At 42.4% G+C, this 22,938-nt stretch overlaps 1 protein-coding gene across 2 annotated transcripts in view; it reads right to left on the bottom strand.

The window, feature by feature from the left end:
- Nucleotides 1–18,613, bottom strand: part of PRKCZ (protein kinase C zeta) — a 42,846-nt gene extending 24,233 nt beyond the window's left edge. The window contains exons 1-5 of one of the 2 annotated variants that reach the window (XM_054175735.1): nt 18,130–18,613; nt 16,696–16,904; nt 15,219–15,340; nt 10,585–10,674; nt 10,136–10,186 (exon numbers count right to left, since the gene is read on the bottom strand). In XM_054175735.1, coding sequence (XP_054031710.1) covers nt 10,136–10,186; nt 10,585–10,674; nt 15,219–15,340; nt 16,696–16,766 — 334 coding nt within the window. In that variant the 5' untranslated portion in view covers nt 16,767–16,904; nt 18,130–18,613. Of the gene's footprint in view, nt 1–6,348; nt 6,519–10,135; nt 10,187–10,584; nt 10,675–15,218; nt 15,341–16,695; nt 16,905–18,129 lie in introns of those variants that run through there. The other variant, XM_054175736.1, reaches the window with a different exon arrangement.
- Nucleotides 18,614–22,938: the final 4,325 nt, after the last annotated feature.

Genomic DNA, 22,938 nt, shown 5'->3' with positions numbered 1-22,938 from the left:
GATAATTTGCAATTGCTGCAAATCACTTCTCAGAGATTAATGCAACTTGTTTACAGGCCAATTACACTGCCTGCCAGCTGGACACTGTGAGAATGCCCAGTTTTTGTTTTGTTCTTTTTATGTTTTGCTGAGCAGACAAGTGAGCATTCTTTCAAAACCCAACTGATGAATTACAAGTAGGAAATTGATATTTCAGATAGGCTGGATTAGATAAAACCACAGAAAACAATAAATAAATAAATAATGGGGGGGGGGGAAGTCAATTCTGAAGAGTTTTGAAGCATGCTGTTTCACATAGCTGTTCCTTAATATGTCCCAAATAGCTAAACTGAAACAATAAAACTGCTTTCTGAAGCATGTGACAGACATACATTGCATGGGATACTAATGGTCCTTCCTTTTATTGAGTAAGATTCCATGTACAATTGCAGAGGTCAGAAAAGGAAAAGAGCATCTTTACCATATAGGTTATTAAGTGCTTTCACCTCTTGCAGCAGTCATTAAAATAGTCAGAAGATTGCATTTTATTTTTATTCCATTTAATTTAAAACTCATTAACAGTTGGGGAGCCACAGCCCCATCCTTCCCTTCTTTTTCAGCAGAGACTAAAATTAACTGCAAAGCCAGATCGATCTCTGTGAAAAATAAAATCAAGTCAAAATCAGGTACAATTAAGATAGCAGTAATGGCACAGGGAGTGCACTGCATACAGCATCAGCAGAGAGCCAGCAAGGAAATAAAACTGTATCTCACTGAACATTAATATTTATCCAGCATTTATTGCCACACAGCTCCCATTCTGTTTGAATATCCTGGGCCCTGTTTACTTGTAAGGGGTCAACCGACTCCCACTTCAGGGCTGCTAAAGGGAAAACCTCTCCTCCATACACAGTTTTCTCATGCATGATCTCTTGGTTGCTCATATTCATATCCTTCTGTTAAAATGGCTCCATGCCACTGCTAGGTGGCAAGTCCCACTTCTGAAGACAATTCATTACTTCACAAGGCTTTTTCTTACTGCTTGCTGAAGAAATAACTCCCAACTAAAACATTTTTCTATGCAAGGGTCATGGCTGCTTGATAAGATCCTAACTTAAGGATCTTAGGTGAAATTTAGACTTACTTGAAAAGAACCTAGCAAAGTACACAAAGTCTCACTCAAGAAACACTCACTTAATTCAGTTGATGGGTGTCCCAGTTATGAGGGCTCTCTATGCCTGCCAGTGATCACAGCCTGTTGCAGGTCCTTCTTGGCGTCCCTTGCTGACACATGCATTTTGCAGGGCTGTCCCAAACACAGGATAAAATGATGCTGTGTTTGTTGCTTTAATGTAAAGGAACACATAATGAAAAGGGACAGAAAACAACTGGTGGTGGATCCACACTTCTGAAGGTGCTTAAGGTTTTTGTTTAGGAAGGAACAAAAGTTCACATTTTCCCTTCTCTCACTTGGCCTTCACACGATTTCAAACGCCATCCTCTTTCATGTCGTGCAGTTGGCTCCTCTCTTCATGAAACCACAGTGGTTACATGCACCACAAAACCAAGCTTGCATTGCATTGTTAATAAGGTCCAAAAGGGTTCTTTTGATGGCTGCATCATATTTTCTCCCAAAATAAAAATCCCTTCCATTAAAAGATGCAGCACAATGAAAACTAAATTTAATGTTCTATTAATATGAATGCAGGTGTGCATTAAGGGGTTTCCTACCAAGCTAAAAGAGTACTGAACAAGTACTGAAAGGATTTCTTTACCTAACTTAGTACTTCAGCAAACCAAAACAGGTTGGACTCGATGGTCTTTGAGGTCTCTTCCAACCTTGGTGATACTGTGAAATTCTGAATATTGAAGCAATCTGTGGCAAAGTAACTTCAGCAGGCAAGGAAGTGCTTCAGCACTAAACTCCATTTGTGCAACAGACATCCCTGAGCAGCATTCTGCTCACCTGAACTAATAAACTGGCACCTTATTGAGATACATTTTTGTCCACACATTGCTCATTTTTCCTGTTTACAAGTTTAACAACTTAACCCCTCTGATTTGTATTTAATGTAACAAAGCCCAGATTACTGAAGCCATGCACACTTCTCTAGAGTGCATCTGCACTGTGCAGGCTGAAGCACTTCTGTATCTTTGTACATACATGAAGCACTGCTTTCTGTGATCAGTGAAAGTCTGGTAGCAGCCAGCCTCTGTCTTTCACATGGTCTGGAATTACTGAAGAAGGCAGACAAAGCAAGGAGCAGCCCAATGAAGTTCCTATGTTCTCAGACTGTTGCTATTTCTATTAAATTGATGTTCTCTCTTAAAGTCTTTTCCAGTGTATATGGAATTAACTTGATTTGCCTCCAGTGATGGGCATCAGCATCTATTTGATTACATCATCACTAAACATTCAAAACTGCTCCAAAACCCCACCAGCAAGTCAAAATGGATTTAACATGTATTTGAAATTCATGAAGCTTTCATAAGGTGGCCTTCACAATGCCCTTGAAACCGATATTAGGTTCCTACAGTCTGTCAGGACATTTTCCCAGCCAGGCTGCATTCCCTCACAGCAAGGTTCTGTTACTCCAGCTCACCATCCGCTCTAAACCAGTTCCACTTCCCTGCCCAATGTTTACATTATTCCAGGAACATCAGAACAACAGGAACCCAGCTTAGCTATTGCTTCATGAAGGTCTACTTTATCTTTCCTAAGAAATCAGACTCCTGAGGATATTCCTCTGCATGATTTCCAATTTAATCAGTTGTCTGCTAATATTACACCCAGAAAAGTAGGCGATACCTCGGTGACAGAGGACACCATCACCCTGCAGCAGGACTCCCTCTCCACATCTATCACTTTTCAGACAGTTTTGACACACACCTTATTTTGCTTCCTATCAGGAGCAAAGCAAGCTGAAATCAAGTGCACACAGTGCCTGTTCTTATTGTGTGACAGTCTGAGTTCTAGGAACCGCTCAGTTTTTATTAGGCAGTAAATAAAATTAACCTGAGACATTCTCACATTTGTGCTTTTACTCCTCCTGAGTTTCCTCTATACTATCTGGGTACAGTATTTATACATGTTCCAAGTATAACACAAGTAGAGCTTGCAGCAATATAAAGTATCACTAAACTTCTCATTACTTAGTCACAGTAGCTAAATAAAATGTGATTCATCTCAGGAGTTATTCATCATACCTATTATGTTCTGGATCAAATGACTAGGCACTAATTCTAACAGCAAACTGAGTAAATCACCCATCTGAGTTAATTCTTTCATGATGCAGAGAATTGTTTCCCAAGCAAATGACCTTCCATCCTAGAGCTTCTCATCCTTGCAAGGAAAAAAAGCCCTGCATATGGTAGTTTTAAGTACCTGCCCTTCCATCTGGTCTGTTAAAGGAAAGCTATAGTGTTTAACATGCCAAAGCAGCACATTTTAATGTTTCACATTAGTGATGGTATTTGTCTTTCAGCTTTTGGAAGGAGGCTTTCCACTCACCCCATAGAGGAAAGGAAGATAATTATACCAGATCTGCAAAGTTTACACACTGCTTCCCACCTAAAACCCTTTTGATTTCTTCTGTGCTTTCCATTACCTGTGCATACTATGAAATCTGCTGTGTAAAGATGTTTTATGATAGCTATTCCTCCTACCAAGTTTAAAGTCACACTGAGATAGCTTGCAGTGCTGCTGTTAGAAATGATTGCACCTTGAAATTAATTGATCAATTCCAATCCCAGACCTATTGTTTCAGGCTGCACAATATCAGTTTTGTCACTGCCTGCCCAAGGTTTTCCTCTCTTTGCAGTCTCTATGAGTAAGAATAGTTTTTATCAGTTGACAATCTAAATCTGTGCCAGTCACGAGGCATCTCTACCTGCTTTACTGAAGAGCACAGTAAATGATAACCTAAATGACTGAAAGAATCATAGAACCGTGAAGTGCACTGCTATTATTAGAGGGAGCATGGTATTGTAAAAGTAAAGAGGACCATACTAAAACCTTGAAGTTTTGCCTCCAGATAGCTTCAGGTTTCCTTTTAAATATTTCCCCATTTAAGGGTTCAAGGACAAGAAGTTACAGATGCAGAAAAATTAGTAATAGGACTTGAGAATGAGAAATGAGAGGGTTTCTGGCCAAACTGAGAATCTCAGATTTTCTTTTCTCCCCACGACCCTAGTCGCTGCCTTCCCCCTGTGGTTTAAGGCCAGAACTGCACAATCTGTTCAACGTTTAACTCTTGCACTGACAGTGATCATTAGCCTCACATGTCTCTTCCCAAAACCCCCTTTTCTGCATACCTGGATTTAGCTGTTTTTAGGGTTTTTTACTTCAGATTTGTTTACCACCTGGATTTCTATTGACAGCAAGTCTTCATGGCTAGTCAACAGCTGTCGCTACATTGTCTCACAAGGCTTCACTCCTGAAGTGTTCTCCATTTCAGAACAGCAGCACCTGAAATCTATCACAAAATCTGGATTCCCACACAACTCAAAAATCCAAGAGGTCAATGTTGAAGAGCTCATTCATCATCCCTGCAGGCTTCTGTTGCCATTTCTGTGGCTCAGCTGAACATTAAACCCCATAACTTTCATAGAGCATCTCATTGTAAGAATCCCAAGTATAATAATACATAGTTAATCTTGACTGCATCATTTAAGAGGTTAGACATGAAAGAGCTTTTCAAGCTACTGAAATGGACAGGCCTAACACAGGTTTACAGGCTACAGATCTCCACTAATTCCTCCAAATAACAGAAAAAGCTTCATCACCTCCTTGCTAACTTTAGTGACCCCAAATGACAAAAGTGGATTTACCAGCTCCTGAGAAGTACATAGATTGGAGGTATGAGAGAGAATCCAGGGCAATGGAGCTAGACATGACATGCAGGAGAAGTTTCCTAAAACCAGGTGACCTCTTCCCTGCACAGGTATATTACATTCTGAGCTACAGCTAAAGGGAAGGTGGAATAAATAACAAAGAACACAGGTTGTTCATGATGACATCTTCAGAACTAGCCCAAGCCTTCCTTATTCTGCTGTATTTTCAGTTGTCAGTTTATAAACTGATATACAAACATCTGCTAAAATGTCCAGTATCCAAAAGGGAGGCCTAGCTCTGTTCTTCAGCACATTTCATAGCTAAGAAAAATGTTAACACTTTAGAAAACATGAAATAAGCAAACCAGACTTTTAACCACAATTCTGTTTTCAGTAGCTTGCACTGACTCATTCACTACATGCATCTTTCAACTGTGCCATGTATGATAGAGATGTGGAACAGTTAAGGCAGAGGAAGAGATTTCAGGTATTCTTGAGAAACTATGACACAGCTATTTTCAATTCGTAAGCAACAAGATATCTCCCACTCAAAACAGTACAATTTCCCCCTCTGAGTTTAATTACTGAAAACCAGGAGAGGGTTACTAGCAGTTTCAAAATTGCCTAATTATCCAATGCAATCCAATCTATGCCTTCAGAATAGTCTCTATGGTCGCAATAGTTCCTTTCTTCATTGGGGGATGAAATTGGTTCACGTGCTCTGAATAACCTAATCACTGCTGCCAATACAGTGACAAACGAAGGGAGAAACCTGCCTTACGAGCTAGAAAAATATTTACAGGCCACACTACTGTAGCCAGAAGCCTTGCAGAGCTATTCTGTAGTATCAGGCAGAACACAAAGCAAATCTAACTCCCTATACCTAAAAAAACCCAGCTCACAACAATAATTAGGTTAGTAACATACCTTTACTCAACCTCACAATGACATTTTCATGGCTTAGGGGAAAATGGCCAAACACCTTATGTTAAAATACTGAGCAGATAAAGAGCAGAACAGACATCCACAACAGTGTAAAAGAAAAAAAAAAAAAAGGCAGCAAAATCAGTCACAAATCTGAGATAATAAAAGCATCTGCTGTCATACTAATGCTACTGTCACACTAATGCTGTAAGTACTTGTGTATTAAAAACATACTCAGTCTATTTTGTGACATCAAAGGCTTCCTAGTCTGCATTTTCTGTTTAATGAAGGCAACACTAAAACAATCCTAAGATTTGTTAGCACTAGCTCCCCAAATTCAAGCTGGATTTTGCCCTTAAGTACAGCTATCTACCAGTCCAGATGTAAAAATGCACAAGTGTACTAGCACAGTTTATTCTGACAAAATCAGTAAGTAAAGCTCAATTCAAAACAAGTATTTCACAATCGCAAAAAGCCCCAAAACACACCAAACCAACCCACCAGACAACCCCCTAAACACAATTCAACAGAAAGGCCTTAGAAAAAAGGATACTTCTAAATCATCTGCCTGGGTATCAGCAATCTTACAATAACCAGGCCCTGAACACATACCGTCAGGGTTTTTTGGATACATTTCTTTCATCAGCCTCCACTACGAGCAGCAGCAGCAGCATCACTCACTCTTCTGTTCTTTTCCTCCTAAAATACATCCCCCAAGAGTCCTTTCAATGCAATTTTCTCAGCATTTCCGAGAGGTCTCTCAGACACATCCCTACGCTCAAGAGGCAGCAGGAATCTCTGCATTTGTAGCAATCTATGGCTGCAAAGGAGGGTGGCAGGCAAAGCAACTGTATCATAACCAAAATGCTGAGTTCTATTATCTCCTGCACCACACGTACACACACACTGCATCAATGGCCTCGCTCCCTAACAGCAACCACAACGATCAGACACACAATCTACAGAAAAAGCATGCATTACTCACTGGGTTTTATTCTTTAGCTTCTTCAGCATGGAATTCTTTACGCTTTACAACGGAGCAGGCATGAAATGAAACATTTTCCCTTTATTCCACTGATGCAGCTGTTTGAATACCATTAGATACCAAGGACAATAGGCAGGATCAGCTCGAACATTAAGAGCAAATATTTAATGGAAGACTGGTTACCCCTGTCTCTCCCTTTCACATCTCTGCCTCATGTATCCAGGCACGGGTGGTACTGGCTCCCTTGAGAGGCTGTAGCTAGCAGCTGAGGCACAAACTAAAACATGGCATGGATGTCAAGGAGCTGATGTCACACAAACAAGTATTTCTCTGATAAAAGCGGCAATTCCGTGAGGGGAAGTCCTACAAATCGATAGAAATCGTTCGGCTGCACATGCTTTGTTATACAATGTGCTGCAGCACCCAGAGTGAGAAATCAGAGCCAGAGCTGTCACTGCAAATAAGCTGAGGCTACAATAACTAAGTTCTAATCTGCCAATCAGACACCATGCTCTGTGCCGGGGTATCAGGCAGGCTGTCCCTTATGGGCACGAAGGGAAATGCACACCTAAACCTCTCAGAAATGCCCTGTTTGGTGTCAATTCCAGAGGAAGAGCTCAGCTACAGGAAAAACATTTTTAAATGCAAAAGACTGGCCCAAAAGTCTGCCATCTTCAAAGGGAAACGTGAGAAAGCCTGCAGGCTCCAGTCCAGCAGATGCGAGAAACACCTCGGAGAGGTCACATTCAGTGTCTGGGAAGAGATGCAGGATCCTGCCACCTCACAGCAGCACTGCCATTCCAGCCCGTGGGGATGGCTTCACTGGCTGAAGGTAAAAGGGACTGTTCTACAACAGCAGCTACACATTTATAGTGGGAGCTGGGTCTGATTTAAAAAGAAAGAAAGAAAAGGGAAAAGTGCAAAATTTGCAGAGCAAAAGGAATGCAGTGAGAACACAACACTGAATTCTATCTCGCAGACAGCATCACCCCAGTGGAGATCGGTTCTCCAAGCACAAAATTAACTTTTCTTAAGACATGTAAACAGGATTGAAATTAGTCACAGGTTTTATTCCATTAATGAAGTGCAGTATTTATTTCAAGCTTTGCTGGCTGGGACAGTCTCAAAACCCTATCAATTTCACAGAGCTCCAGAGCAGCCAGCAACAATATTGTTGCATTTCAACACAAATGCAAAACATTCACTGTATTTCTGCACTCTTCTTCCAAACCTTCATTGCTCTGAACCAAGGGGAATTAAAACCCTAGAAGCCTACAAAAATTCACTGCAAAGTGTGTGCAATTGAAAAGATCACATGCTACTGCAATTAGTCACTCCATGGCCTAATATGAACAAATCAGAGCAATACATTGCAAAATTATTTAGCAATTGAATAGTTTTGTTTAAAAATTCCATTTCAGACAGTCTGCAGCTCTGTAACAAACTAGAAGTCCACACCTCAGGGACTGCTGATTTAAGCAGAATCCTATTCTGGACAGAGCAATTAGTGTTTGTCTCTGGAAATAACTTGAGGCAAACTCTTCAGTTCCTTTACAGTGTAAACATGATGCTCTAGAGAAATGCATATGTAATATGCTCATTTTTTAAAGGATTTCTTGTGACCATCACAACAGTGATAAAGCCACAGGAAAGAATTTGCTACACACCAAATATTTCCTGCACAAAGGACAATGTTTTAGTCCTGTCAAAATAAACAGTCCTTTAAATAAACTGTACCACCAATACCAACAGCATTGCTATACAGCCCAAGCCATGCAGATGTTTGGATGCCCTGAGCTGACAAGCAATAGCACCGTGTACATCAGTTCAAGCTAAATTAGCACTAACACAACTGAACAGGTCTGTTGCAAAACAATTTGCAACTAGTTAGAGGTAGGCCACAACACCAGGTTTCCAGCCAGGCCCCATGGATGCAAGCAGGCAATATGCATCAAATTAATTCATTAAATGAGGAGACACTCAACCACAAGTCACTTACTGAGCATGTCTTACTCAACAGGCTTTTCAAACAAAGTTATGCTTCAACTTGACCTGTAAAACCATGGAGGGAGAAATACCCTACAGACAGAATAATCAGGTCATCTAAACCACACTAATCTATGTGCTTCTGTAGCTCATCTCACGGCTCAAGATAACTGAAACATCCAGCAAATTAACAGGAGAAACTTTCATACTAAAATACCTGCACTCCTAATGAGAGGATTAAACTGCAGTGAACTTGATGGTGCCACACAAGCTACACAATGCTTGCTTGGCTCACCCTACAAATAAACTGGGAAGACTACATAGGTACCTCCTTTCTTCTGGAAAAAAATAAAGTAAAAATGGAATGCCTCAAGGAAAATAATTTTTCTAACATCTCTAATTAGTGCAGAAAACATTAATCAAACTAACTGGCTGAGTGAGGACAGCAGAGAGAAAGTATTCCACTTGGATTTCTAAGACAACTGTAATACCCTACTCACAACATGACAACTTCTCTGCTTCTTATAGTTAACCTTTCATCTGTTGTAGTTTCAGTGTAAAAAAAATAATCCTATTTCAGCTGTAGTATTGTGTTATTTATTCCATCCCACTCCATCTTCTAAATTTCAGTAGAAGTTCTCAGTAGAGCAATTATTAGCATGTTAGCATTATTTTTCTAATTAAAATTATTATGCACAGCTATTGACCACAGCACTACACATTTTCAGCCAGCCTGATCAATTAAGTCTTCCCCTAGTACACATTACTTGCTTTTATCAGCAATTAATTTCATCTGCTCCTCTATCTCTGAAGAGAAGAGCAAAGTTCTTTCAATTCCTCACTTAGCTTTTACTCCTACTACTGTGGCTGGCCAAGCAACATCTCCTAAGTGTCACCCTGTTACTCAGTTTCCTTCCCTTAATATTTGCAAAGACACACAGCCAAGCCCTGATGACTTCCCTCCACATGAAAAGGGACTCTACAGCTATTTCATCCTTCAGTCCCCGTGCACTTTAAGTTACTGAAATGCAGGTAAACCACATCAATCGTGATCAATCACACAGCTACCCTCTGGAGGCTTATCCACATTCCACAGCAATTTTTAGAGATTAATAACCTGAAAAAGGCTGCATCTCCCTCTTCTTCAGTACCTCACTTCCTTCCCCTGCAAGTTAAGATATCAGAAGAACCACAAAAGCCAAGGACCACATTGAAATATACACCTAAAATCCTGAGCTGTTTTTCTCCCAATGTATCAGCTGCTGGCAACATCCTCATTAAAAACAAACAGTACTTCAATGTTGAGTTACATCCTCTCTCTGCTGGTAACATGTTGACCATTTTATATTACACTAAGAAATCACAACACAGACACACATGTGACTGAAAACAGTCAAGCTTAAAGCTGGAGAATGTTTTAGTACTCACTGTCTTCTCCTGGACAAGGCATACCAGGTCTCTCTGGGGTACTTGGGAACACTAAAACCAAAAAGATGACATTTTGAAGTGAAAAGATGCTCAGTAGTATTTTTTTCCTTGCATTTTAAATATATTTACACAGAAACAATTTCTAGAAGCTTTGCCTGAGAAATGGGATTATGAAATTTGGTTCCATACAGGCAAGATCTTATACCTGACCACAGCATTAACAGATCTGTGCAGTTCACACTGTGAAGTCCACTCAAAGCCTACTGCATAAATTCAGCTTTGGGGTCAACATCCAAAAGAAGACTTTCTTCTCTACAGCATCAAACCATAAGGCACCAGCTATACAAAGAATGTTCATTTGGTGGGCAAAGGAGTGGTTCCACTCTCACATTTAAGAAGCTATTAGGATTATCAAAAGCATTTAGGTTCTTGAACTGTGCAATACTTGCCATGAATAATCAGCCCTTCATCTCTGTTTTGACAGTACAAACGGAAGGCTTCCTCCAGCTCCATCTGAGATGAGATGGTACAGGGGTCACCTAACAAAGAAGCAATACATGAGGAAACTTATCACTGAAGAATTAAGCAGAGAATTTCAATTAGTCAGTAAGAAGTGCACCAGCCTCCAGGACTGCTTTTGTTTCAGCCATTTGTTATTGAAGTGGCATTTTGTGCAAAGCCAATATTTATCAACGCAATTGTTTTGCCTTTTAATTTTACCAAAGCTGAGTAGACAGAAATATCCATGCTGGTTTGCAAGAGGACAACAAAACACAGAAGGGAACAGATGTGCTTAAAGCTTTTCAGGATATGGCATAAATAAGTAAAGATCATTTCCTAGTAACCTGAACATTTAAGCTGAACTCACCACTTTGTGAAGTGTTGCATTTTTAACCAATGAATTCAAACCCTTTGGGAGTTTACAACAGGTTAGAGAACTCCATTTCCAAGTTTAAGTGTACTGAAGGAACATCAAAGATATCTCCAAACACACGGTTTCAAAATGCTGTCTCCACAGGTCCCTTTTACAAAGCAGATACTTTCTCAGCCATTGGAATTGAATGTTTTGTTTTAAGTAACTGCTGGGTAGCACACTGACAGCCTCTTGTCATCAGAGGTTAATAGCCACACCTTTGGAACATTTCTCTTTTCATAAAAGGCACAAGTAGTCTTTAACAACTCTTCTAAGCCCTGTGCTGCAAGACAACCAGCTAACCTCCATGAAGTACAAATGCTTCATGGTCACTCCCCAACTTACTAATAAGTACTGCAACCATGCTATCTGAAGTTCTTGGGTTTATTACCACACTCATGACATTCTGTAGCACTCTGTGTGCCTCTGGCTCCAACTGCTCTGCTGCTGTAGCCGGCCTAGGAACTATGTGGTGGGTGAGTTTCACATGTGGTGTTCTCTCTGCAACCTCACCACTGCATCCTTGATTTGATTCCTGTCACATCAGCCTCTCCATCAGTGCAGACTTACAGAGTTGAATAAAAACAATGTGTTATTGAAAAAGTCATTTACTGCTGGGATCTTATCTCTTCCAGTATATCCTTCTTCCCTTCAGTGACTCACAAAAAAAAATACATCTTCACACAGCTCATTATTGAAACAGAATCTAGTAAATACCATAAGCTGAGACATTAGAAACAGCTCTGCTTTCATCCAACCATACAGCAAAAACCTCCCACACTGCAAAGTTCAATATTTGTTTCTTCAAACCTTTGTCAACATCATCTATGCATCGTCCAACAGTATTTTCTGATGAAGGAATGCATTTCAGGTTGTCCCAGTCTTGTTTTCTATATGCTATTCCAGACATATTATCATGACAGGAGGAGCAGGGGTTTCCCCCATGGGAAGTTGCTGTTTATCTTCTGCTATTAAAAAACCCACTCAAAATTGAGTTCTAAAAACTTCAAATTTAATGAAGTTCTATAGAGGACTGAATTGAGTACCACAAGACTTAAAACATCAGTGCAAAACAGAGGTAGAAGTCTGTCTTGTTCTGGATGCTTTGTTTTTAAATGCCTGGCTAATCATGGTGGCTTCATACCATCATTATGACCTCAAAACACAGCATCCACTTAGGGTGAGGCTCCTCATTAACAACAGAGGATGTAAATACATATTTCAAATACTGTTCTTGCTAATTTCCAATCTTTTTGACTGACTTTGAGTCAGATCTCATTAGGCAGTCATTGTTTTTGCTCTGTAGGGTGGCTGTCAGTTGGTATTTGGGAGTAGGAGAAATGTCAGCTCCACCATTTCCTCAGCTGCTTGTGCTCACACTCTTAGCTTCACCTTGGGAGGGTTATTTTAGTTAAAAGTAGGTAATTAATCCATAAATCCACTTAGCCAGACACACGTAAAGTGCAGCACGTCACAACACACTGAAAGCAAGCAAACAAGCAGGGGTGTCACTCTCAGCAGCTTCGTGAGGCACCCACTCTTTCCACAGCACACCTTGCCCACCACGTGTGACACATCACCACATGCTACACAGGACAACAGATGACACCAGTGCTGAGCCACATTACCATCAAAGTCCAATCTCTAATTTTCAAAATGTCTGGTTTGGTTTGTTGTTCTAAATACACAGCCCAGGGTGCATCTAACCCCTCTCTGAAGGCCACTGCTCTTGGTGATCCAGAAATAGTGCAATAATGCAACGTGAGATGAAAGAATGATTTTGTACTGCAAGGGAACCATCCAGATGCCTTGTATTTTTATGGGATTTTATGATGAGTGACTTCTTCACAGTTCAAACATTTTGGATCTTGTCAAAAACCAGAGAAATACTGAAAAAGCCTCAGAGAAAACTCATTTTCTTCAGCTCTTTGGAAGCTTTTCTTTGTTCACTTAGCCACCAGCAATTGTTTGTCTTAAGTTAGTTCAAAGAGAACATCTGTTTGTGCAATCAGTCAAATGAACTCAAATTACATGTGGCAATAAATGGAAACACTCATAGGCAGAAACAGAGTAACTCACAAAACCTGTGAGGATTGAGGGCAGCCAAAAGAGCAGATGGGTTGAAACTTAACAACTTAGCATCAGGAAGAAGGGTTGTACAGGTATGTATTTAATCAAGACTAGAAGAAAACACTCACCAGAACTGCAACTAGAAGGAGAAATGCATTGTTTTAATTTAAGTAAACCTCAAAAAGCCAATGGCACAAATGTCCAAACCCAAGAAACATGAACAGGAATCACATCTTCAAATCCCACAACCAAGAGGTCTGCCTCTTTCCTACAACAATTTTCCTTTTATTAGCAGTCACACAGCTCCAATAGCCAAGCACAAGCAGTGCAATTATTCTCTGGGCACTTCTGATGTTACTTTTTATTAGACTGTCCTGGAAGTGCAGGTTAGGAAACTGAAGTTAGTACACTGGCCTCTGCCTTTCTCAGCTACCAGAAAAAGTAAGGGTGAAAATTAAACAAAAGTTGATAGCACTCCTTGGCATCTTAAAAGGATCAATCCTTTGACTGCAGGCTACCCCATTCCTCAGTCTTTAATTTAGACATTGCAAGCTCCCACCAAATGATGCTACTCAGCTAAAAGAGCAGCCTGGGCTATTATTAGAAAGCCAAAACACATAATTACAAAAGGTACCCAAAGCAATTTAGGATTTGTTCATCTTCCTGCATTCAGTTCCACAAGTTGTGCTGTGGACCAGGGCTTTGGCAAGGTGCAACAGGAAAATAACTGAGCAGCTGGGGAATGGCATGGGAGCTGTTGTGAACCTACTAGGCCAAGAGTTGTGTCCATCATGAGTTACAGATGCACTGCACACCTGTTAATGCATCAGCAGACACTGACATTCCAGAGGAAGCAAAACCCATAGCAAATGCATTCAGTGTCAAGTATCCTCATTCAACACTACTCACAACCACCAGAAGGCTCCAGCTTAAAGCTGTAGAGAACTGCCACATTTTACAGCAGAAAGAAATATGCAAACCCATCTCACATCATGAAGGTATTTCAGAGCCTACAGAAAGGGTAAAGCAAAGGTTAAGTTTCTCTCCCATGCAACAGTTTGTGGAAGAACAATGCTAAACTGCTTTACATGTGAGGATAACTTAGAGCAATGACATCTGGCCACACCAACCTTTCCTGCAGGAGCAGTGTAAGAAACAGAGTTTGATAAGAAATCATTTTTAATGACTTTATCAACCCCATATTCCACAAAAAACTTCACATGGTTTTTCCCTACACATGGACACCACATCCCACCTCATTTTCCTTTTCTGGAGATCATTTGGTTTAGATATCCTGAGCATTTTCCCCAGCACCATGGGGAAACAACTTACCTGAAGTAAGCTTTTGTTGAATGCCTACTGCCTTTGGAAAAAACATGGTGTTCTCAAGCATCAGTCAAGTAGAAAACAAAACAAATTCAAGTTGCTTTTATTTCATGCTTTGTTATTGCATTTTACATCAACAGGATATTAACAACCAACTTTGGAATGCTCTTTTAATTACAGACAACATCTACCCTCCAATTCTTGAGTAGGGTATATTAGACCATTAATACAATCAAGAGCATAACCAGTGTCAGTCACACAGTTGCCAGGGACAGCCACCACAAAAAGAGAAAGATTAATTATCATTACTCTGCACAACACACAACTATCCTAGGAGGGTCAAGACCAAGTCTTCTGATAATAGAATTGCTTCTCAGAAACACTCATTTGAGAGCTAAGCCTGTACACAGAAGACACAAATGCCTGTGTGATTCTTGAAGCTGACAAGGGTAAAAACATCAGAAGTCATCTTGCCAAGAATGTGAAGCTGAGAATTTTCAATAGTACAGCATTAAGCCAATGAGAGACAAATTCAAACCAACTTTGCATTCAGTATAAGTATGGAGTAGTAAAATATTAAAGTCCCATAAAGCATTCACTTCCATAGAAGTGAATCAAGAGTGCTACTGAAATCAACCTTGATGTTTTGAGGCTCATCTCTCCAAGCTCCTTGCTTTATAAGACAGGGTGTTTAGGAACAAAAAGTAACTCCCCTTCTTTGCACCACTATGACCAATAAACTTAAGAAGAGTTGAGTCTATTTCAGTACAATACCTTCATCATCAATCCACTTGAGGGTAATGGGCTGCTCCTGTTGTAAGTTACACATCTCATGCACTTCATCACAAAGCTCATCGTAGCTTATTGATGCATCCATGTTTGTGATCAGGATGTCCCTGCATGTCATGAAAACATAAGCTTTTATCAGAAAGTGTCTGCATTAGCCTGCATGTCCCAACAATTCCATCTGTGGACTCTAAGCTTCAAAAATCAGCCTTACAGAACCAGCACTCCTCACAGAAAATGCCCCTGCTAATGTAAAATAGTTGCAGAAGTCCACAGGATTGCATCTCAGTGTTTAACTTACAAAAAAATACTTCAGTATGGAGGAATTAACTGCATTAGGGATCTACCTTCAATGCATTTTCACTTGGATGAGTCAGTTTCCCTCGTTATAACCATCACCATTTGAAGTGGTGTAAAAATATGTAAGAATTAAGTACTACCCTGCACTTCTTCCACCAGGAGATAAGTAAAACCTCAATGACTAAAATCCTTTTAAAATGTAGGATTTTCCTCACATCCACTGTACTTTTTTTGGTCAGGTATCTGAAACTGGACACTACAAGTAATAAGAATTAAGTTATATGTGAGCAGTTACAACCACAGAATCATTCCCAGTGACAGCCTGTGTCATCATTTAGGACCCGGGTAACGTACAGCACTTGACACTGCATCAGGGCTCTGTTTAAAAGAGGTGGTTTCAAGTTACCAGGTGTAAGCCAGATGAACTATGTAACTGAAATAATGACATGAGAATTACACAAGTTTGCTTCCTTTTGCAATCTACTTATGCAGTTATTTATACTGTGCTATGTTAGGAACTCTGTCACACCCAGAAAATATGAATACCTGAGATACTGAGTGACTCCAGCGAGATAGACTCAAGGTGCTGCAGAACTTCCTTGTGCTGAGATTTTCAGCTGGGGTATTGAAAGGGCACACTGGATTATTATTTAATCTTGGGGGTTGTTTTTAAGAGTTTGGAACACCTGTTTTGTAAATTGACATATTCCAGAGGCCAGAGCTAGTGTGAACTACTGAACATAGTGTTGCAGGAGAAACTACACAGTAGCAGTTTACTGTAAAACATAATTACTGATGAATATTATCACCACTGCCACTTCTGCACAGACAGGTTAAGGATGCAAGGAATGGATTTACACTTGTCTGTGAGCATGAGTGCTTGCAGCAAACCACATATCAATAACCCATCAACCCAAAATAACTGTATATTGGGTTTTGCCTCCTTTCTCCCCTTTCAAGGCAAGGACAAACTCTCCTCCTCAATCATCATGCTGCAGGCAGCTGGATGGTATTTTAATAGCCCAGACGTTTACCTGCCTGATCTGACATAATTACAACTCTCCAAATGCCCTGCTTACTCTATCACTAGGTCAGACTGTGAACTGCTCAACGTGCCTCACAATCAGACAGGACACAAGAAAGAGGAGAAAAGATGCTGACTTACCCACTATAGTGTGTCTTTACTCTGATGAAGTCTTTGTTCAAATCGATTTTTGAGCCCATTCTGCTAGGCATGGTCTGTATTTAGCAGGCTAAACAAAGTCACAAAGATTCAGAAATAAGTTCATTCAAGGCAGACAGCTCATTTAACTCTGAAGTGAGCAGCTTCACGTGTGAAAGATGAGTTTCTCCTCCAGGTGATTTTCAATCCAGCTGCATGGAAAGAAAACCAGCACACAGATGAATAAACACCACCAAACAAATGTCTTGTGCCACATTTTACAAGCACAAATAGCTTTACACAGAACAGCAAGAAAGCAAAAGGAAAATGTATACAAGACCATTAACCTGCACTGAAATTAGATGAGACTAGTCAAAAGTACTCTGCACAATTTAGTTTTACAGAAGTACCCCAAACATTTAAAGATGTTTTGAAATAAAACATCCAACAATCCGGACCAAAAATACTCTGAAGAAATCTTCACTTATTCATCAACACATCTGGCTCTTTTCTTCTGAAGAGTGGAATATCTCAATTCAAAATAGCTTTTATATACGTGGAAGAATGCTATCAGTGTTGGTTATGAACTCACCCAAGAACAGCAGAAGAGGAACTCCAAGGGACAATCTAAGTTAGCTCTGGAATCTGACAGACATCCCGTTCATCCGAAACCACCACCTCCTTCCCTTACCCATGCACACAATCGGGCAGCTCCCTAACCCCGCTGTCTGCTGAGGTGGGGCCACAGGTAGCAAGCAGAGCCTCCACAACTCGGCCTCTCGGCCCTCTCTCCCGTGGGGTCAGGAGACGACACGGGGCACGACCGGGAGACGACAGTGTCGCACGGGACGGTGTCGCTCCCCACAGCTCCCCTTCCCAACGTCTTCGGGAGTGACCCTTCCTCCTACCTGCTCCGACCACAGAGGCTCCCACCCCAGGCTCCCGCTTCCCTCCGGTTCCGCGAACCCGCCCAGAGCAGGCGACGCTCTTCCTAGGGCCCGCGTCCCTGCAGGGCTCGGCTACACCCCCACGTCCCGAAGTTGTTCAAAGTCCCACGAAGTTTAGAGTCGGGCTTTGACTTCCCCGCCGACGAGCTCCCGGAGAAAAAGAGCGGCAGCGCGGCGGCCGCAGCCTCCGATGTCCACTCACCCGGCTCCCCCCACACCGCTGCCCCCTCCCTCACCACCCCTCAGCCGCCAGCTCCAGGGGCAACGGCGCCACCGCTCCGAACATGGCGGACTAAGAAGGTTAGCGCCCACAGCCAATAGAACACCTCCTACACTACCTGTCAGCCAATAGCAAGCTGCGACTCACCTGAAGCCAATCCCCAAAAGGATCCCGCCCACCCACGACCAATCATAGGCCTGGAACCGTTACCTGGGGGAGCAGGAGGGTCTCAGCCAATCAAAAGCGATAGAGGACGCGGTAGGGGAATACCTGCAGCCAATCGGAGGCGTAAGCGCGCCGCTCCCGCGAAGGCGGTGACTGAGGTGACAGGTGCGGAGCGTCGGGACAGGCGGGCCGGGGCCGGCCCCGCGATAGAGACAGGCGGATCGGGACAGAGACAGGCGGGCCACCCTCTTCTTCCTCCCCGTTCCCACGGGGCTATTCCCGCCGCTCTCCGAGGCCACGCTCCGCTTCGGCCCCGCCGGAGAGACTCGGTGCCTCGCCGTGCCCGCGCTCCGAGCTGCCGTGGCAGGAGGCGGCCCCAGGCCTGAAGGAGAGGCGGCTGCGAGCGTTACTGCGCTGTGGGGATGGCGAGCTCCGCCGCTACCCTCCTCGGAGCCCTTTGCAGAGGTAGTGAATTGTCCCGGCCGCCGCAGGCTTCCCGAGCGCGTCCTCGGTGGGAGGAGCAGGGTAGCTCGGGTGACAGCGACGGGCTCCCCGGGGCTCCTCCGGGCGCCTGCTGCCCCGCGCCGGGCGGGCGACAGAGGGCGCGGGGCCGCCTCAGGCAGGGCTGGGCTGGGGCGGTGCTGAGGCGAGAGGCGGAGCGGAGCGGAGCTGCCGCCCGGGGCGTCCGGCGGGGTGGCGTGGGAGGGAGCGGGTTTTCCTGTGGCCGTCCCCAGGCAAGGCCTACAGAAAACCTCTGCCCTCAAACCACCCCGAAGCCCACCACCAAAACAAGCCCTGCCAGCGCACACACACCGACCCTGCGGCCTGGCTGCCGCACCCACCTGGCTGTCAGAACTGCTTCCAGGGAAAACTCGCACCCACGAAAGTAGGGAGTTCCACATCAAAGCGCCCAGGAGTGCAAATGAAGCATCCAAACTTAAGAGGGTTCATTCAAAACTGTCAAAACAGGAAAACTGCGGCCAAGATAATAAAAAGGAAATAAAATAACAGTGATAAACAATGTTAGACTTGAGAGTGGACAGGCAGGAGGGGAGAGAGCAAACCAGCAGCATATGTTGCATTAGTGGTGTTGAGCAAGTGTGGAAAATGGATAATGCCCTTGGCTTCGTGAAGTTGAGTTTGAACTGTTTCCTTTTTTCTTCTTAATGATACTTTGATCCTTCAGTTTCTCACTGTGAATTGACTGTGACTGAACAACAGACTGTCTGCAAATGAGGGCTTTGCTGTCTCAGATGAGGGATAGTGAAGGCAGGGAGTCCTCTAGTGGAAATGCTGCTGGCTAAACAGCTGGTTTGCTTGTGTACCTCACATCCATTTCCCAAGTGAATAAGCTATCCAGGCAAAAAGTTTGCTTTGGGGTTCTTTTGATCTATTTCTATCCACCGCTAAGCAACTGCAACCCACCAGATTTGAAAAGTAAGCCAAACCAAGTTGTCACAACTATGAGGTAGATTTTGATTGCCTGGAGCTGAGGAATCATAATATGAAAATGGAAAAGCCCCTGTGCTTAGCCTCCTGCTTTTACCCTGTGTACACCTACTTTGAGTTCTATTTAGACAACATTTAGCACACGGTATCTTTAAGGGGGTTCCTTGGAGGGGGGTGTTGGTGAGTTTGCATCAGTGTAGCCCAGAGTGTCCTTTTGTCTTTCAAAAGATGAATAAGTAACAGTAAACAGTAGTTTAAGTAGCAATAAAGTGGCAGAACTTATTCCCATCCATCTAGATGTTTTCTCTGACACCAAGGAAACGTACCTAATGGTTTCACTTACAAGCCTTTAATCTGAATTCTTTTGAGTACCTCCTGATCATTTTACCTCAGTGGGAACTGTCAATATGGTTTCCAAACTTGCCTTCCACTCTTGCTGTGTTCCACATTACCTCCACCTGAAATGGTGAATATTATGTAAGCTTATGTCTACAAAGATAATTCTTTCAGGGCAAGTTAGACTTTGATCTCCCCATCACATCACTCTGACAACTTCAGCTCCTGGAGCTGTTGGATCAGGAGATAAAAGGTAGCACAGTTCTTCAGAACTGTGACTCGAGGCTTTGTCTGGTTTATTGTTCTTATTTTTCACTCACACAACTTCCTGAGGACAAAAGATTTGCTGCATTTTCAGTGCTGGCAGGAAATGCCATGATAATTATTTTACATCTTGCAGAGAGATATTTTGATCATTTAGTAGTATTGTTTTTATTTTAGAAGTCTCATTTTCACTTGGCTTCTATTGTCTTCTATTCCAAGACTGCTTGAAGTTTCTTAATAGTTGATCCCCACCCCGGGCAGATGGCATTTTCTTTTTGAGAGAGAGGATTTACCTTTCTCTTGGCTTCTCAATGTCAGTGTAGCTTATTAGCAATCAGGCTAACACTAACCTGGAGCTGCTGAACTCTAGGGCAGGCTATCTTGTGGAGAGCACAAGAGCTCCCAGTGAAAAGTGTCAGGCTCTCAGGTTCTGACATTTGTGGTATTATCCCACTACCTTGTCTACAGCAGAGCTGCTCATTTCCTACAGGTATGGCCATGGTGATCATCTGGTGTCACACACCTTGGTTTCCAAATTCCCTGTCTCAGTCACTGTTTCCTCTGGCGGTGGCTGTGAAGCCTGCATTATCTGAGCATGTATATCTGCACGTTTCCAGCAGATGGCAAGAGATTCCTAGGCAACCGTCTGGCAGAGACGGTTGTATATACAAGGCCTGGAAGTGCATTCCGTAGTTTAACGCTACAGGCTGTTGAGAACTGTTCTTTAAATACGAGTTTAAAGGGGGGGGAGGGGACTATTTGGGATTAATGATAGCATTATTCATAGCTAGGAGGTTCTTAGCTCACTGTCACTGCCAGGTGATGCCTCTCATCTCCAGAGCACTGTCTCTGGCTCACCACAGGCTTCAATTTGAAAGAAATATGTCTCTTCAGAAAGAAAGATCAAAGGGTGCAGATCTGTTATGGTTCATTTTATTTTGCACGGGGGGGATTCAGCAGCCACGAGCTCTGCCCTTGGAGGTTGGGAGCTGTTGTTGCCATATTGATGTTTACCTCTCCCCTTTCCACTGGTGTAAGAAAAAGCTCTCTGGTTTAATTTTGATAGTTCAATGAGCACATAAAGTTGTGTAATTGATTAGCAAGTGGCACAGCTAAGGACCTTCATTGCTTCAATGACTTGGGACTACGACTAAACAGCAGATAGATGGAGAGAGATGGCTGCTATCTTCAAACAGATGTGAAATGGCAGTAACCAGTTCTGGGTCACTCTAGAATGCAAATGCATCCCCACAGATCAAACCAGCAACATCTGCTGGCTGCTTCTTCAGCCTACTTTACTTCTGCCAAGCTGTTGATCCTAGTAGAACTAGGGGATCTTTAAGGTCTCTTCTAACCCAAGCCGCTCTACGCTTCTATGACAGTGACACAACTGAATCCAGGGAGAACTAATGTGGGCCAAATGCCACCAAGTTTGGGTAAAAATTACATGGCAAAGCCTTAATATGTTTGAACATAAACTGGAGTAAAGCATATACCCTACACAACATCAGAAATCACCATGGCAATTCTTTGCAGATTCTCTGGCTGGATTGAATATTAGTGTTTTTCTAGCCCATGCTAAAATAGACAAAATGAATAATGTCTCAAGACTATTTTAAGTCAACACCTCCCTTACTGTCTTTCTTATATAAGATAGAAGCACCCAGAATCTAACTTACTTTTGTTGACAACACATTAGCCAGGAGGATAAAGAATTCTATGGGTAGCCCAAGCCACATATGTTTAAAAGCAAATAAACTCCAACCCCTATGCTTCTGTGTTTATTGGGTTTGGGTATTTAAACAACCCATCTCTGTAAAAGCACAATTTTTGCCCCCTTTGTAGGTGATGACCCAGCACACAATGCACTGTAACTCACAGGGGCTCCTTTCTCCATGCTGCATAACCTGGTCTTGATCCTTTATGCCGTTTCTGAAAGATAACAGGGAAAGGAACTAGGGAAGAAAGAAAATGGATGCTTCTCCCTGCTCCTGCCATCAAAGACCTGCAGCTGTCATTTGAGAGGATGGAAGAGAAGGGTGACCATTTTAAACAAAAAAAAGTCTTCACCCTGAGGATCATATTTCCACCTTGGTTCCTCAAGAATCCTCTTCCTTGCTTTCCCTGGTCCAGATTTAATTGTTGCATCCTAAATTCTTGTTAATAGTCCTGCCAGGGTTCAGTTTGATGGAAAGACAGTTGTCCTTGGCTCCAAATCCTCCAAATCCAGGAAGTGCCTGAGGGATCCTTCAATAGGCACACACAGAAACACCACTGCAGGCAGTCTGGAAAGTATCACAGCTGATGTATTAAATGTTTCTTCTTTTAAAAGTATAGGTTCAGTTGTAAAACACTGGATGCACTGTAATTACAAACAACATCCAGAACCTCCTGTCTCTTACGAGCCTGTATAGATAAAAGCTACACACAACCTGGAAAGATGAGGGTAATCTTAAATATATCATCAAAACTTGGCATGTTTAAGGTCTTTAGAAATAGATCTTTAGTGTCTAACTCTGAAAGAAGTGTTTCAATAGAGGAAGAAGAGTCTAGATGGTCTATGACAGCAGATGTTTTACAGCTTACTCTGTATTTCATCACTCAGTCTTTATTTAATCTTAAGGCTGTAGTAATTATGATACTAGAATAGCTCAATGGCCTATATATTACTTTGCTACTTCCAGTTATGCCAGTTCCACACACCTAAAGATGCACAGGTTTGGCCACTCCATGAGAGACTTCATCCCAAAAGGTGGAGGTGGGCACTGGGATAGAGGGATCTTTCCTTCCATGGAATTATGCATTGGTTGTTCCTAAATCCAGAGGGATCTAAGGAAGCTTCAGATGTCTCAGAAAGAAGGGATA

Source organism: Dryobates pubescens, chromosome 33, assembly GCF_014839835.1.
Source record: "Dryobates pubescens isolate bDryPub1 chromosome 33, bDryPub1.pri, whole genome shotgun sequence".
NCBI classification, from domain to species: domain Eukaryota; kingdom Metazoa; phylum Chordata; class Aves; order Piciformes; family Picidae; genus Dryobates; species Dryobates pubescens.
The sequence above is the reverse complement of the archived record's forward strand: the minus strand, read 5'-3'. Positions and strand labels throughout refer to the sequence as shown.